Source organism: Xyrauchen texanus, chromosome 35, assembly GCF_025860055.1.
Source record: "Xyrauchen texanus isolate HMW12.3.18 chromosome 35, RBS_HiC_50CHRs, whole genome shotgun sequence".
In the NCBI taxonomy this organism is placed as follows: Eukaryota; Metazoa; Chordata; class Actinopteri; order Cypriniformes; family Catostomidae; genus Xyrauchen; species Xyrauchen texanus.
The window spans coordinates 10,307,503-10,324,670 of record NC_068310.1 but is presented as its reverse complement, the minus strand read 5'-3'; the positions used below and the strand labels follow the sequence as shown (position 1 = coordinate 10,324,670).

Below are 17,168 nucleotides of genomic sequence, written 5' to 3'. Positions count from 1 at the left end.
TTACAAGTTTAAGTGAACCAGCCATAAAGGTTGCGAATTAATCGCGTAGATAAAACGAGAATGTTTGGCATAATAAGACGGCAGAGAGTTGACTTACAACAGACAGATAAAACAACGAAAACCAGCTTGCAGCGCACACCCACCCCAACTCTGTCCCCAAACGACAGAGTAACATCCTCCAAAATGAAGTCAGTAATAATAATCAAATACAAATCCAAACTCAATTCAAAGACCACTATAACAGTTCGGACGTCAAGAACAGCGGCCAAACCACGAGATGAATAAAAACATAAAAACCCAACAGAGAGAAAAAAAAAAAAAAAAAGTCACATAGGAGTAAAATGAGAGCTATATTACAAACAGGGAACTATGTTTCAAATCAAATCAAACCTTGCCGTATGTACCTCTTCAATAAGGCTAGCTCTGATAAATATAGTCAAAAGGAAGTAGAAGATAATAACAAGGACTCACTAGATCAAAACAATATTCCTGTAATCCTCTCAACAACAGAGAACAAACAAGAAAGAAAAAGAAAACGAGAGTGAAATATCTCAAGTAAGAGTTTCCAGGAAGGCGGTGGCCAATTCAGGGGTATCAAAAAGACGAATTTGCCCATTGTAAAGACAACGGAGCCGCGCTGGATAAGCGAAGCCGCGATACATATTACGACGGGCCATCAGCTTCCCCACAGAATCAAACTCCGTTCGTTCAGAACCTCCGCTGAAAGGTCGGAGTAAAACCTTATTCTGGATCCATTGTAGAGGATGTCATGCTTCTTCAAAGCTGCCCTGAGAACCGCTTCTTTCTGAGAGCATCGGAGAAATCGCATGAGGATACTTCTTGGCGGCTTGCTCGCGTCCGGGCTAGGGACCAGAGCACGGTGGGCACGTTCAATCTCCAGAGAAGGAAAGTCCGCAGGTAGGCCAACCAAAGTTGGGATAGTCGTTTGGAGAAAGACCGCAAGCGAATTGGAACCCTCAGCTTTTTCCGGGAGATTAACCATTTTTTATTTTTCTGACGCCCACGGTTCTCTAGGTCATCAACCTTCAGCTGTAGTGTATCAACTATCTTTTGCATAGCTGTTATTTGAGCACCATGGTTGTCGCAACTATCCTCCGCAGTAGAGATCCGAGTCTCTGCTTCATCCATTCGCCCTTCCAGATCTGTTGCCCGGTCGGACAAATTGGAGAGAGAGAGCTCGACCGATGCGATGGATGTTTTTATGTCGCCCAAAGTACTGTCTATCGTGTCCAAACGGGATTCAACAGATTCATCCATGTTATTGACGCGTGAGGCTACGGATCGGATTTCCATCAAAATCCGATCCGTAGTTGCCGTGCCGATAGCCGTGAGGCTAGTTTCACCATGTTGATCCTCAGTTGTCGAGCATGCGGTAGGTCGAGTCTTCGCTTTCTTCTTCCCGATAGACGGGTCGGGTGTTGAAAATATAGGAAAATCTTTGTCACGGGAAGGTTTAGGCATACTTGACATTAAAGATAACTGATGAAATGACGTTTGTTTTGGAAAAAAGGGGAATATAATCCGTGGTTTAGCAAGGAGCGAAGTCTCAAGCGTCCATCCTGCTCCGGGTCACGTGACCTTCCTCCTACCTGAATGTGTTTTTGAAATAATTTCAAATCAGATTATTGCAACATGCTTCAAGAAAGTTAAGATGGAAATTGTATACTGTATAAGGAGCCTTCAGATGCTTCAGAAAATATTCCAGAATTGGAAAGATAAATTGGAAGGATTTGGGGCATTTTACCCTATAAAGTGCACAATAAACTTAAAAGATTCAAAGAATATGGTCAAATCTCAATGCGTAAAGGACCAGACGAAAACCATTCTGAATATATGGGATTCTCTGATCCCTCAGACGTCACTGTCTTAAAAAACATCATTCATCTGTAATGATATCATGAACATGGTCTTGGGATAACTTTTGTAAACCTTTGTTAGTCAACACCATTCGCCGCTGCATCCACAGATGCAAGTTAAGACTTTACTATGCAAAGCAGAAGCCCTACATCAGTGGTCTCAAACTCGCGGCCCGCGGTTTGATATTTTGTGGCCCCCTACTTGATATTAAAGTTTAATGTTAGTGCGGCCCGTCGTTGCGTGTGCCGCGTTTTTATTTTATTTTTTATATCCCTTATGGGCTACCATAGATAGTCTTGTGACAGCTTATGGCGGGTTTGTTGTCAATAGTTGTCATAGACCACCGCGAAGTACAAACATACTGGGGAAGTATCCACAATCCACATTAGTCAGAAGTGGACAGAAAATATATGCCATCACCCAGTTCCAGTCATGTCTCTCTCAAAACGTGCCGTGAAGAGAAAGGTTGGCGAAGAGCACAGGCAATTTCAGGAAAAGTGGGAGACGGAATATTTTTTTGTCGAGCACAGGGGAACCCCTACGTGTCTCATATGCACAGAGAAAGTTGCGGTGTACAAGGAATATAACATCCGACGTCATTACTCAACTAGACATGCTGAGGAGTATACAAAATACCATGGAGATGAGAGAAAGAACCGGGTCGCTAATCTTAAAAAATGTCTAATGAGGCAACAAGATTTATTCAAGAAAGCAAAGAAAGAGAATGAAGCAGCCGTCGAAGCTAGCTACGTGGTGAGTGAGATGATTGCGAAGGCCGGTAAGCCGTTCAAGGAAGGCGAGTTCATCAAAAAGTGCATGTTACTAGCTGCAAGTAAAGTCTGTCCAGAAAAGAAGGGTCAGTTTAGCAACATCAGCCTATCAGCTAACACAGTGGCAGAGCACATTTCTGACCTTTCAGAAATCATTTATGATCAGCTGCGTGAGAAAGCCAAACGTTTTTGCGCATACTCAGTCGTTCTTGATGAGAGCACGAACATATATTGCGAGCTGCGCGGTGTCAGTGTTGTCCGTGGTGTTGACGACAATTTTGAAGTGATCGATGAGTTGCTCGCTGTGATTTCAATGCATGGTCAGACCACCGCTCAGGAAATATTCCGCCAGCTGTGTGGTGCTATTGAGGATGCAGGTTTGCCATGGAAGAGGTTTACTGGAATAATGACCGACGGTGCGCCATCAATGACAGGAAGGAAAAAAGGACTGGTAGCACTTGTTCAAAGGAAACTGGAAGAGGAGAATGTGGAGGAGGACATTGCTCTGCACTGCATTATCCATCAGCAGGCTCTTTGCGGCAAATGCCTGAGGTTTGACAATGTGATGTCTGTTGTTGTGAAATGCATCAATCAAATCAGAACTAGGGGATTAAAGCACCGGCATTTCCGCACCTTTTTGGAGGAAATAGAGTCAGAATATGAGGATGTGCTCTAATTCACAGAGGTACGTTGGCTCAGTAGGGGAAACGTCTTGAAGAGGTTTTTTGAGTTGAGAGCAGAAGTGAAAGCCTTCATGGAGAAGGATGGGATGGCTTTCCTTTTCCACACAGGAGCTGAATGTACTGAACAAGAAGTTACAAGGCCAGGGGCAGCTTGTCAGTGCTGTCTATGACAATGTGAGGGCATTCTCCTCAAAACTTGTGTAATGGAAAGCCCAGCTCTCTCAGACAAACCTCTGCCATTTTCCAGCATGCAAGGCACTTGTGGATGTGGGCACACCATTCAGTGGTGAGAAGTATGCTGATGCCATTATGAAGCTACAGGAGGAATTTGATCGCAGGTTTGCAGACTTCAAGACACACAGAGACACTTTTCAAATTTTTGCTGACCCCTTCTCCTTCGATGTGCAAGATAGTCCTCCTGTACTTCAAATGGAGCTCATTGACCTGCAGTGCAATTCTGAACTCAAAGCCAAGTTCAGGGAGGTGAGTGGAAACGCAGACAAGCTTGGACATTTTTTGAGAGAATTGCCACCCACCTTCCCTGAGCTCTCCAGAATGTTCAAGCGGACCATGTGCCTTTTTGGGAGCACATATCTATGTGAAAAGCTATTCTCCACCATAAACTTCAATAAGTCAAAGTACAGGTCCAGACTTACTGATGAGCATCTTCAAGCCACACTGAGGGTTTCAACTGTTTCCTCCCTCAAGTCAAATGTGTCTCAGCTGTGTGAGAGGAAGCGCTGCCAGGTCTCTGGCAGCAAGGAGTAGGCAAGAGAAGCCTATGTTCTGAAGAACCGTTCATGTTCAGAAGGACAGCTCATGAAGAACCATTCATGTTCAGAAAGCAATGTTCAAATTCAGAGGAACAGTTCAGAAGAAACGTTAATAATAAAGATTGAGAGGATTGGATCAGTTGTGCTCCTTTTTTGGAATACTTGATGCGGCCCAGCCTGACCCAGACTCTACCTCCACCGGCCCCCAGGTAAGTTGAGTTTGAGACCCCAGCCCTACATCAACACTGTCCAGAAGCACTGCTGACTTCTCTGGGCTCGGTCTCATCTTAGATGGAAAGTAGATTAGTGGAACTTTGATTTTTGGTCCAAAGAGTCAATTAAAAAAAAACAGCCGTTTTGTTCTCCGGGCCAAAGAGAAGGACCATCCAAGCTGTTATCAGAATCAGGTCCAAAGAGCCAGTGTCCGTATGGGCCGGGGGGATTGTCAGTGCCCATGGCATGGGTAATTCACACATCTGTGAAAACACCATGAATGCAGACAGATATGTATACATTTTGGAACAGCATATACTGCCATCCAACACGTCTTTTCCAGGTACGTCCCAGAATTTTTCAGCAGGACAACTTCAAATCACTTACTGGCCAGATTACAAGTGCATGGTTGTGTCAGCAGAGTGTGCGGGTACTAGATTGGCCTGCCTGCAGTCCTGACCATCTCCAACCGAGAATGTGTGGTGCATTATCAAGCACACCATACGGCAATGTACAATTGTGCAGCTGAAGACCTACATAATGGATAAATGGGGGAAAATTCCACTTACTAAACTTAAACTTGTTTCTTCAGTGTCCAAATGCTTAAGTGTTATTAGAAGAAATGGTGATGTTTCACAGTGGTAAACACTTGATTGTCCCAACTGTGATAATGTGCGTGTTGACATTATCGGATTTGAAATGACTGTACATTTAAAAAAACAAAAACAAGGAAAAGATCAAATATAATATTATGTGTAGTTGTAATGCTTTCAATATAGCAAAGGGTGATGATAATTTATATATCATTAATTTTTGTTTTTATTAGCATTTTTCACACTGTCCCAACTTTTCAGAATTGGGGTTGTAAATACCCCCAAGAAAATTATCTGATCTCATTCAGTTAATATAATTGTCAGAGTGTGAGAAAGTATGTGAAAGTACATAGAAAGTGAGAGAACTTATCTATAAGGGAAATTGTCTTCTTTTGGGATAGTCCCCCCACATGGTGTCTTGTGTGCGTGGGTTTTTGATTTGTAAAACTAAAACACACAACCCCAAAAAAGAACAAAAACTTTCAAAGACACAGACTGAAAACAGCAAGTGGAAATTACCGGTGACATCCTCCAACTAAAATACAAACATGTCAATGACAAAGTTAACCAAACAATATTAGTTTCTTCTTGTTAACTTACTCTCCATTCACAAACATTTCCAAACAGAAAAACAAAAAATTATATTCAAATGTGTTAGGTACTTTTCCTGTCTAAACCGAAAGTTTGCATATGAAGAGTTTGTTCAAATTACAAATAATTAGGTCATCTATTAAACAATACTATCACTTTATAAAATAGAAGAGGTAAACACACTTGTATATATTTTTTCCCCAATTTTGACATTTCATTGAGTGCATTTACAAGCACAACAATAAGCTGATAACTATAAAAAGTTAGCTTATTAAAATAATCTGTATGCAAGAAAACCACGTCTACATGAGACATAAAATAATGGTTATTTTCTGGTTTCATCGTCAAAATGTAAACAGTCATGTGCACAACACTTGCACACATTAAATAAGCTGGTAAGAATGCCAGTAAAGTTGTTTACATGAAATGTGAAATTGGGGTAAAGGTAAAAAAAAAAAAACATTAAGCATACTTTTTGCAAAAAACATTAAGAACTTACCCCAATAAAGTAAAACCATTTAAGGCATTTATATGACCTTACACATTGTCCACTTAAACATAATCAGTGTATGTCTGTGCATGTAAACACACTCAATGTCAACAAGTGCTGATGCATGCAGAGGTGTACATTTAGAAAGAAAAAAAAAGTTTTACGCAACAATAACAAAATGTAATTGTGGATTCCAATTACAACAATTACCCTTAATGTATTACACATTTGTTTCTTATCCAAAATAAAAAAATTGCACCAATGAATATCAAACCTGTATGGTCAATATTCTGTTAATGTTTTTGTCCCTGCTAAAAGATGCCTCACATCTTTTAGTAAGAAATTGTGATTGAATCATTGTCGGTGCAATTTCTTACACCCTTTATCCTTTTATAAAATACCATATTGACAGAGTGGCTTGGAATCACAATTTAAACAAAAAGGTCAGTGGCTGAACTACACTAATATCTTGCAGTGTGTGTAGTCTGTTAAGGGGAGAATAGGGCTGCGTTTTTGAGTCTGAACACAGACCAGTCGCTAACAAAAGGTCAACAGATCAGAGGATTAAGATTAGAGACTTATGAAGGAGGAATATGACTAATCATATAAAAATTCAAACACTTTCAGGCTGAGTCGAGGCGTTTCAATCACGTTCTTCAAATTCTCTATATGCACCTAATCATAGCATAAAAAAAAAAAAAAGGTAACATTTTTACTAATACTGGTAAGCATTATTACTAATTGCTAGTAAGTCTTTTGTGCCGCACATCTCCTCAAAGTCACACATTCTCTACTCTAGATTAAGAGCTTAAAGAGGTACTTCAGAATTTAAATGAGCTTGTTCACTTGTAAATTCTACATTCAAACACTTGAACAATTCTAATCAGTAAATTGTTCCTTCCCTTTTTCTAATATGATTTTACACTTAAATTCATGGCTGTTTGGAACAAGAAACTAAATTCTGACCCTGTATTTTTTGGGGTGAACTTTCGCTTTTATTCTTTATGGCCCACAGCCTAAAATACTGCTTCTGTTTTCTGGGTGGCAGGTAACCAGGCATTTATAATGCTCCACAGAGTTGTGAAAGTCTCTAAAACTGTGATTAGCATATGCATACAAAAACGCACATCTGACAGTATCAGTTGGGGTTGTTAGGAAATGTGATTTGTAATTTTCTTGCTATGTCGGAAGCATAATTAGCATCTCTGCACCTGCATCAGTCTCTAAAGTTATGCAAATAAACTGTTTTCTCCACTGGCAATTAGTGACTAAGCTGGTCTATTCACTAAAGAACTTTTAAAGCAAATTAGGCTTCCCTGTAGAGTAACTTTGTTGAGCGTTTCAACATATGACACACAAAAATGCAAGCCGCAATTTGATTGGCTGGTTTTATGCAACTTCCAAAAAAGAGAGTAGTCAGGATTTTAGTAGTTTGACTGGAAACAAAGTCATGCTTGCAAGGTACTCGCCTACGACAATAAGTACCTTTGAGGAAGAAATAAATCACAGAAATTGGATTTGCCAGATTTTGGCAATGCAATGAAAACTTTTACAGATATTTAGAGCTTTTAATGAGATCCTTGGTAGCAAGTAAACTAGAAAACCACTTTAGAGCCACTTGTAGTGCAGAAATTACTTGAATCACCTTAAAGTATCAGATGAAAACTTCATTCAAGTTTTATATCAATGAACGGACATCCATTCTGAACATAACCATATTAAAATATTACAGAACAGAATGAAGCTTTGTGCACACTTGAGGCATTGTAGCGATAAAGTTTCCAATATGAAACATGCTGTTTAACCCATTGTGCAGTCCAAGGATCTTTTTTGGCTCAAACAACCTTAAACCTAAAGATCAGAGAGGTTTGTCACACAGGGTTCATGCCACATAGCATGCTCTTAGAGGAAGACTAGTGTACTTACACGCTGAAGAACGCATCACTGCACAGCCACACGGGAGACAAGTCATGTGTTAGTGCAGCGGAAAAAGAAATGTTCTGAGTACTGTTTTACTTATGAATCGTGGTCTTGTACTTTATGTAGTAAAGAAAGGTTAACCTCACTTATCATAAGGAGCTACAATCAAAACAACTAAACTAAGGGCTCTTAAAGGGTTAGTTACATTTGAAACCATACTTTGCCATTTATTATAGTACTGCTGCAGCTGTCATACATTTTTTAATGTGGTGTACGTACATTATTAAAACACTGGAGACATATAGTACTTAAGAGTGCGTTTGTGAGAATAGAAGCTGTCGGCTGAGGTGAGATGATGTTGACATCTCTTTTACAACAAGATGCTTTCAGACACATAATGCAAACAAGAGACAATGTTCATACATAGTGAAGATATATCCAATTAAACTATGAGAGACAATATGGTTAAAAACTTAATAAAGTGGACTACAAGAAGACAAAAAAATTATATAAATAAAACAAAATTTGACAGATACTCACTGTAGCCCATTCCCTGGACAAAGTACTTGAAAGCCTCTGCAAGTTTACCCGGCTAAAAACAGACAAATGCCACATTCAATATAAAGCAAGACAAAACTATGAATTAAATCAAACAGGCAGATTGGTGTTGTTCTTACTTGGACAACTTGGGGAAGTCCACCACAATCTGCCATCTAAAGAGAGGAGGACGACAAAAAAAATCCATTCTTTCATCCGGAAATAATAATAAGCAAAATATTTTCTAGGAGGAAATAAAGTTGACATAACTTGAGTAGTGTAGACATGGTTGGGTTTAGCCTAGAGTTGCATTCAACCTGTGAAAATAAAACCACTCATCAAAATCCCAACTGATCAGTTCAAAAAGATTCTGTTTGAGCTAAATAACAGCCAGGATTTTAAGTGAAGGAAATCCCAAAAACATTCCAAAAAATGTCTTGAGGTCCAAAACTGTAAAAGCAGGGAAAACATGGGGTTAAAAAGCTTTAGCTATAAAATTGCATGTACAAAGTAAAAATGTGTTTATGGTCTTGTGTCTAATGAGGTTTTCATTTAGGGACTCACCACAGCCTCTACTGCTGGCGATGTGTCACCAACTATTAGCAGGGCAGGACACCTGCATGGCAACAGAAGAGGGACATAAAGCTTAATAAAAAGGCGGCACCCTGATTAATGGCCAAACAATAATAATAAAAAGAACAACTAAAATAAAAACACCAAAAAAAACCTACTTCAGTGTTTTGACTGTATTTTCATTAAGTCCAGGGATGGGCCGCTCAATCTCCAAATCTTGCCGACTGTTTTAAGGTGACAAAAACCTCATCAAGATCAACACACGTCAATAATCACCACATTAACTGATCTAAGACCAGAGCTTTGCTATTGTCACCTGTTGTAAGAGTGGCAGAAGAGAGCCACATTGTCCTGGTTGATGTCCTGAGCAATGTGCAGGCGATATGTTTGAATAATCTCCGCATTCTCGGTCAGCTCGTCCTGAGGTAAAAGGAAATAAGTCAGTCCGACTCTGCAAAGACCCTTTGTGTTAAATGCACATAGACGCTGATGTGATCGAATTTAAGGCCTACCGTACTGAAATGGTGTGCCATCACAATGTCCACAAGATTACTGGTCCACCCAGACAGCTGAAACAAACACACATCCACACAGATTGAAAAGGACATTTGTGTCATACTGAACTAACATGGTTCTAGGCAGTTTTAGGTGTAATGTGTTTACAAAGTAATTAGTTACTGTAATCTAATCTCTTTTTAGTAAAAAACAGTAGTGCAACACATTACATTTTTGAAATCAGATGAATGAATTTCAAATAAGTTAATTACATGGTTTACACATGATCCAACATTTTAAGTAGAATACTTTTACAACACTAACTGCATTCAAATGTACTTCAGATTGTATTTTGGTGATGTCTGAAGGTTGTGCGCCCCCTAACGAGGGAGAAACATTTAGTGCTGAGGGAAAGATTGCATGCAACAATGAAAAATATATTTAGAAATTGATGAGAAAAATACAAAACTTCTCTGTGTCAAGTAATAAGTAAAATTATTACTTTTCCTATAAAGTATACAGAGTAAAGGAATCCAAGTAATCATATTAATCTAAGAATTCACATCTCGCTCTTCAGCATCTTGCAGGGGTGGAAAGAGTACTGAAAAATATTACTTATGTAGAAGTACTGTTACTTCTTAGAAAATGTAGTTTGAGTATAGTAAAAATACCTGTCCTAACAACTAAAGTAAGCGTAAAAGAGCATCTCATTTAAAAATACTCATGAGTAGTGAGACTGAGTTGTGAAAAATATGCCCATTTATAATAAAAACTGTGTGCTGCAATTTAAAAATGTAGCACACATACCGTGATTTACATACCATTTCATGGCTGTTTGCCAGAAAGAATAAAAAATATAGATATTTTATAGGTGTTTGTGACTGACAACTTTTAAAATACATCACTTATCTATGATAATGTAAACACTACATTAATCTGATATAAAAAAATAAATAAAAGGGTGCCATGATTACAGAAATTAAAAGACGAAAAGGTTATTTTCAATCTCAAAGTATGAAACAATTACATTAAAATCAGTTTATGTGCAGAGTCTAAATTTCCCTTAATGCCAACTGAGAGAGTTATTGTTGCACATAAAACATGCTCAAATCAATGCAAGGAATGCAAAAAAAAAAAAACAAAACACTAAAATGCAAGGACACTTGGCACAATAGAAGTGGTAGAGGATTTGTTTGGTAAAGGGGCCACATCGGGCTTTAAAGGTATAATTCACACAAAAATTTTAATTCTCATTATTTAGACACCCTTATGCCATCTCTGATGTAAATGATTTTCTTTCATCAGCAAAACAAAAATTACGTTTTTTAGAAGAATATTTCATCTCTTTTGCTCCATACAATGCAAGTGACTTGGTGCCAAAATTTTGAAGCTCCAAAAATTACATTAATCAGCATAAAAGTAGCCTAATGCATGTGACTCCAGAGGTTAAATCCAATAAATTATCCTCCCTTCTCAGTCAATCTCCACTTTAACTTTCACATTCTTCTTCTTTTGTTTTTGGTGATTCACATTCTTCATGCATATCACCATCTACTGGGCTGGGTGAAGAATTTCTAGCAAAAATTGACTTAAATATTGATCTGTTTCTCACCCACACCCATCATATCACTTCAGAAGATATGGATTTAACCATTGGAGTTATATTGATTAGGCTACTTTTATGCTGTTTTTGTGCTTTCTGGAGCATCAACATTTTGGCATCCATTCACTTGCATTGTGAGGACCTACAGAGCTGATATATCATTCTGAAAATCTTAATTTGTGTTATGAAGAAAGAAAGTCATAGACAGATGCCATAAGGGTGAGCAAATAATAAGACAAGTATTTATTGAATTTTCTTTTACTGATCCAAGATGGGATGTGGAGGTGAGTGTGAGTGTATGTCTGTCTATGTGTGGCCCTGCGATGGACTGGCGACCTGTCCAGGGTGTCCCCCGCCTTTCGCCCAATGTTAGCTGGGATAGGCTCCAGCCCCCCGCGACCCTGTACACAGGATAAGCGGTTGACGATGGATGGATGGATGGATGATCCAAGATGGCAGCACGGTAGCATGTAACGGCCACTACGCATCCAAAATGGTGCCATTTTTGTTTCTTAGCCCAACTTTTACGGCACAAGGATATCGGAGCAACCGGTGTTCGTGTTTACCATCACCAGACACTGCTCAAATACAAGAATCATGCAACAATCAAGCTGCATGATGATCTGTAGAAGCAGCAACGTGACCTCGGCTTGCTGTGGAGACCAGGCCCCAAGTCCTTGGCATTGCCTGATGCCGGTGGCCGGGGAGGGGATGTCAAAAGTAGTTTGCGAGGTAGCGGAAGCACGGCAAGAGGGCGGGGTCCATGTTAGGCTAAAAACAAACCCAAGCCGGCTGGCTCTCCCATCTATCCTGCTCTCAAATATTTGTTCCCTGGACAATAAACTGGACTACATCCGACTCCAGCAGACTACGCGGCATGAGTTTAGAGACTGCTGCATTTTTTTCACAGAGACGTGGCTCAGCGACAGAGTTCCGGATGGCGCCATTCAGCTAGACGGGCTCACCATTTCGTGCCAACAGAAATGCAGCTCTGTGTGGTAAGACTTGTGGTGGTGGCTTGTGTGTTTACATCAACATGGAATAGTGCAAGGACTCTGTGCTAGTCTCTAACTACTACTCATCGCTGGTGGAGTTTGTGACCGTTAGATGCAGACCTTTTTATTTACTACGGGAATTCACCACTGTCAATATAACCAGAGTTTACATTCCCCCAGTGCTAATGCTAAGGAAGTGCTCTGTGAACTGTATGGGGCTATTAGCGAACTGCAGAATGCTCACCCTGATGGACTGTTTGTCGCTGGAGATTTCAACTATGCGAATCTCAAGACAGTGCTCCCTAAATTCCATCACTATGTGGACTTTGCAACAAGAGGGGCGAACACGCTAGATCTTGTTTACATAAACATCCCAGGCGCATACCGGGTGGAGCCCCGCCCACACCTTGGCTACTCAGACCACATCTCTGTTATGCTAATCCCGGCATACATACTGCTTGTCATGCGCACAAAGCTGCCAGCAAGACCATCTCTGCTCTTCAGGACTGTTTTGAGTATACTGACTGGCACATGTTCAGGGAGGCTGCAACATATGGCGACTCTACCAACTTGGAGGAATACACAGCATCAGTGATAAGCTACATCAGCAAATGCATTGATGATGTCACTTTCTCCAAGACCATCACCACACTATGCAACCAGAAGCCATGGATGACTGCAGAGATGCGTGCGCTGCTGAGGACCTGAGACTCCACCTTCAGAGCAGGCGACAAGGCGGCCCTAAGAACAGCGAGGGCCATACTGTCCCGGGCCATCATAGAGGCAAAGTGCGCACATGCCCAGAGAATCCACAGTCACTTCCAGGACAGCTGAGACACACGACGCATGTGGCAAGGCATCCAGGCCATCACCAACTACAGGACAACATCAGTTGCCTGTGACAAAGATGTCTCCCTTCCAGATGCGCTGAACGACTTCAACACTCGGTTTGAGGCGCAGAACGAAGTGGCGGCGAGGAAGACCACCCCTCCTCCCAATGACCAGGTGCTATGTCTAATCACGGCTGAAGTGAGAAACTCTACATAGAGTCAACCCATGGAAGGGTGCTGGACCAGACAACATTCCTGGCAGAGTGCTCAGAGGATGTGAAGACCAGCTGGCAGATGTCCTTACCGACACCTTCAACATCTCTTTGAGCAGTGCCGTCGTTCCAACGTGCTTCAAGGCCACCACCCCGAGAAGTCTTCAATGCCTGCCTCAACGACTACCGTCCCATTGCACTCACACCCATTATCATGAAGTGCTTCGAGAGGCTCGTCGTGAGGTACATAAAAAAATACATATCCCACCACCCATCCTCACCACATTTTACAGAGGGACTATTGAGAGCATCCTGAGCAGCTGTATCACTGCCTGGTTTGGAACTTGCACCATTTCGGACCTCAAAGCCCTCCAGAGGATAGTGAGGACAGTGGGTCTCTCTTCCCTCCATCAAAGACATTTACACCAAACGCTGCATCCGCAAAGCAACCAGAATTGTGGATGACCTCACACACAAACTCCTGCTGTCTGGCAAGAGGTACCGAAGCATTCGGGCCAGACAGTGTAATAGCTTCTTCCCTCAAGCCACCAGACTCCTCAATACACAGAGACTGGACTGACACACACACACACACACACACACACACACACACACACACACCCAGAGTTGCACTTAAATTCATTGTCACTTTATACCTGGCTGCTACCTCAATAACTGCCATGTCCATAGAACACCATTTCATAGTATGTTGTTTAAATTTGGCATTTTTAGAAAGTGTCATCTTTTGCACTACTCCTATTAGAAATGTGTACTGGTCGGCACTGCACCATCTCTCACTGTGCCTATTGTCCAGTTCCTTTTTAGTAATTATTGTACTGTCCTGTACTTTTTGCACACGTTTGCATGTGCACTTCATGTAGGAATGCGTAGGTCTTATTTAGTCTGTGTAGTCTCATGTGGTTCTGTGTTTGTCCTATGTTGTTTTATGTAGCACCATGGTCCTGGAGGAATGTTGTCTAATTTCCCTGTGTACTGTACTAACTGTATATGATTGAACGACAATAAAAACCATTTGACTTGACTTAAACAGCACATGGGGGGCCACACTGACCTCCTTTTGAGATACAATGTTCCATACTGATTTAGTTCTTGTATCTTTTAAGCCCAGCAATAGCAGTGTTCTCATTCTAATGCATGATGCACAATTTTCTGAAGTTTGTGACTGGTGGAATGTTCTACCTTAAGTATTGCTCTACAAAGATTGACACTTCTATTAGGCATTAGAAAAAAAAAAGATAAAAGCGAAGCAAATTATTTGATCATCTCTACTTTCCTGATAATTTATTATACAAATTAACACTTTCTACATCAGGGGTCGGTATTATTAAAAAAAGAAATTATAATATTTGTAAAAGTATTATTACATTTATTATGATAGTTAAATTACAGGCTACGTTATAGACACAAAGAATATGAAATTTACCTCGATATGTTTCTTCACATTAGAGGCAGGATTAATGCTGATATCTGGCTTTAGCAAGTTAAACTCACATGACACAGTCAGGCAATTGGCCTTTTTCAATGCAAAAATCCCTTTCAGGTGCAGCTGTGATGTTCAGGTGTAAACTGTGCTCGAGGCATCCTCCACATCCATATCAGTTGGCGCCAGATCTGCAGCTGGCATTCAAGTTCACGTGTAATTTGATTGGAGTCACGAGACTCTCCCTAGCCAATCAGGTTGATAGATCATTTAATCAGTACAGGGAAGTAGCGAACACAGACAGTGGGAAAATAGCACATTAAAAGTACAGTTACAGCACTTAAAATGTACTCAAGTATAGGTATAACATTTTTAAACTACTTGAAGTACAATTCTTGGCGGAAAGTATTTAATTACAGTAATGTGAGTATTTGTAATTCGTTACTTTACACCCTTGGCATCTTGCGCCTCATTTTTAAGATGCCGTGTCAAGTTACAAGAATTTACACTTTTAAAAACACATCCTGGGACATTTGCATTCTGTTCCTTTTGCTGAACTGCCTCTAGCTTTTTTTAACGCAAGAACATTTTCGGTCTGAACAGCCCTTAAGACTGTCAGTCACTGGCAGACTTCAAATCACCCACTGTGAGCAATGTTTCTGTTACTATGCTTAATCTGTAGGTTTGTTTTTGTATGAACTATGGGCATTTTGTTAAAAAGGTCAAAAGATATTTAGCTTATTTATTTGTTAAATATCTGTCAGTTACATTACTGAAGGGCTGCACAGTCTGCGCTGTATTTGATGGTCTAAGTAACAGCCGTATTTGGCCATTGTAGGATTTCAAGACAATGTGTCAAGTAGTTCAACTTTTAACCCAAAAGCACATTCTACATAAAAACCCTCTAAGAAAAACATCTGATATGTGTTATGGCAGTTTTAATCTAGACAACGAAATTACTGATGGAAATGTTTGCTGACAAACTAAGGTTTTTTTTTTATTTAGTCAACACTAACGAACATGAGATGAAAATGACACATGATGATAATTAAAGGATTTGAATATGCTGATATGAAAAAAGGATAACAATGTCTGTTGCAGCAATGATTTTATGCAAACACACAAATAGATGATATAATTTTGGGATAGGGAGATGCGCCAGGGGAGGCTAAAAGGACACAGCTCTGCTTGTCAAGCTTGTTCACAAAAATCCAATTGCATTTTCATGCAGGACTGTTTGTTGCACACACTGCAAACGATAAAAATGTTTTAGATTTTCACAGGTGACTAATCAACTGGTTGTGTCCCTTCAGAACAGTCTGAAATCAATGCATTTTTACACCCCTAGTTCATAAACATGCAATGTTTTATCTAGTGTTCACTTTCAAATGACTTGAGCACTATAACACTTCATTATTGTGGCAGACTGGCCTTTTTTGTTAACTATTTTTATTGATTCCATTCATAAGACAAACGAACACAACATAAAATACTGAATCAATTATATACATTAAATCTCTTGAGAAGTTGAAGCTCTGTCCCCCAGACTCAAATTAGCAGGGAGTAATACACCGATGCCTCATGACCTTTTCCAAAAGCATTAATCACCACTCCCAGAGTATCTGCCGCTTTAGGGGGGTGTATGCTACTATAGTAACAGAGCAGGTGGCGCAGCTGTAAAAACCTAAAGAACTGAAATCTGGGAATCCAAAATGTTGAACCTTATTTTCAAAGGATCTCATCACTCCACTCATATATGTCACTGAGCGTACTAACCTTCCTCTCAATACACTCTGTCCAGCAGAAAGGGGACTTATTAATATATAATTTTGGGTTAAGCCATATGTTTGAGGCAACATTTAAATAAATGTGGACACTTTTGTCCATACCGTGTGCAAATGCGAGATAACTGGGTGAAACCTAACTTCTCTGGTTAGTTTAATAGAAAGGCTTTGCAATGGCAAAATAGGGGCAAGAACTTCCTGTTCAATACAAAACCAGGGAGGGGCTCGCTCAGGTGGAAGCAATCAATGAGCCAAATGTCTGAAACCAAATGCATACTAACAAAACAAAATCTTGGGTAGGCCTAGCCCACCTTTGTCAATCGGCCTACGTAATTTATTGAAATGTAATCTGGGACGCTTATTCATTCACCAGAGATGGTAGCAGGTAGTTGAATTTAGGAAAAAAAAATGTTTTTAATAACATTAACCTTCCCAATCATAGATAAATGTAATGAAGCCCATCTGCCCACATTGCTTGAAAACCTTTTTATTAAGGGGTCAAAATTAACTAACTAAATCACACAAATTTGCTGGGAATAAAAATGCCCAAACACTTAATGCCCTGTTTGAGTCACTGGAAGGCGCTCAGCTAAAAAGCGGTTACCAGGCAGTACTCCGTCAGAGCCAAAGCTTCGGATTTAGACCAATTAACTCCCGAGGAAAAGGAATTAATAATTCTGTGGAGGCAAGGGATAGATCTAGTAGGTTCGGAGACGAGTAATAAAATATCATCTAAGTAAAGCAAAAGCTTATGCTTACACACCTCCAGCTAATCACCCCAGTAAAA

General features: G+C 40.1%; 1 protein-coding gene across 5 annotated transcripts in view; it reads right to left on the bottom strand.

Moving 5' to 3' along the window:
* The window catches only part of LOC127629154 (protein NDRG3-like), a 107,102-nt gene that overhangs the window by 10,849 nt on the left and 79,085 nt on the right, over positions 1 to 17,168 (bottom strand). For 3 of the 5 annotated variants that reach the window (XM_052106252.1, XM_052106254.1, XM_052106256.1), the window contains 7 exons: positions 9,534 to 9,590; positions 9,338 to 9,441; positions 9,180 to 9,245; positions 9,013 to 9,064; positions 8,720 to 8,765; positions 8,589 to 8,626; positions 8,452 to 8,503 (listed from right to left, as the gene is read on the bottom strand). In XM_052106252.1, coding sequence (XP_051962212.1) covers positions 8,452 to 8,503; positions 8,589 to 8,626; positions 8,720 to 8,765; positions 9,013 to 9,064; positions 9,180 to 9,245; positions 9,338 to 9,441; positions 9,534 to 9,590 — 415 coding nt within the window. Of the gene's footprint in view, positions 1 to 7,917; positions 7,936 to 8,451; positions 8,504 to 8,588; positions 8,627 to 8,719; positions 8,766 to 9,012; positions 9,065 to 9,179; positions 9,246 to 9,337; positions 9,442 to 9,533; positions 9,591 to 17,168 lie in introns of all 5 variants that reach the window. The other 2 variants (XM_052106251.1, XM_052106253.1) reach the window with 1 other exon arrangement.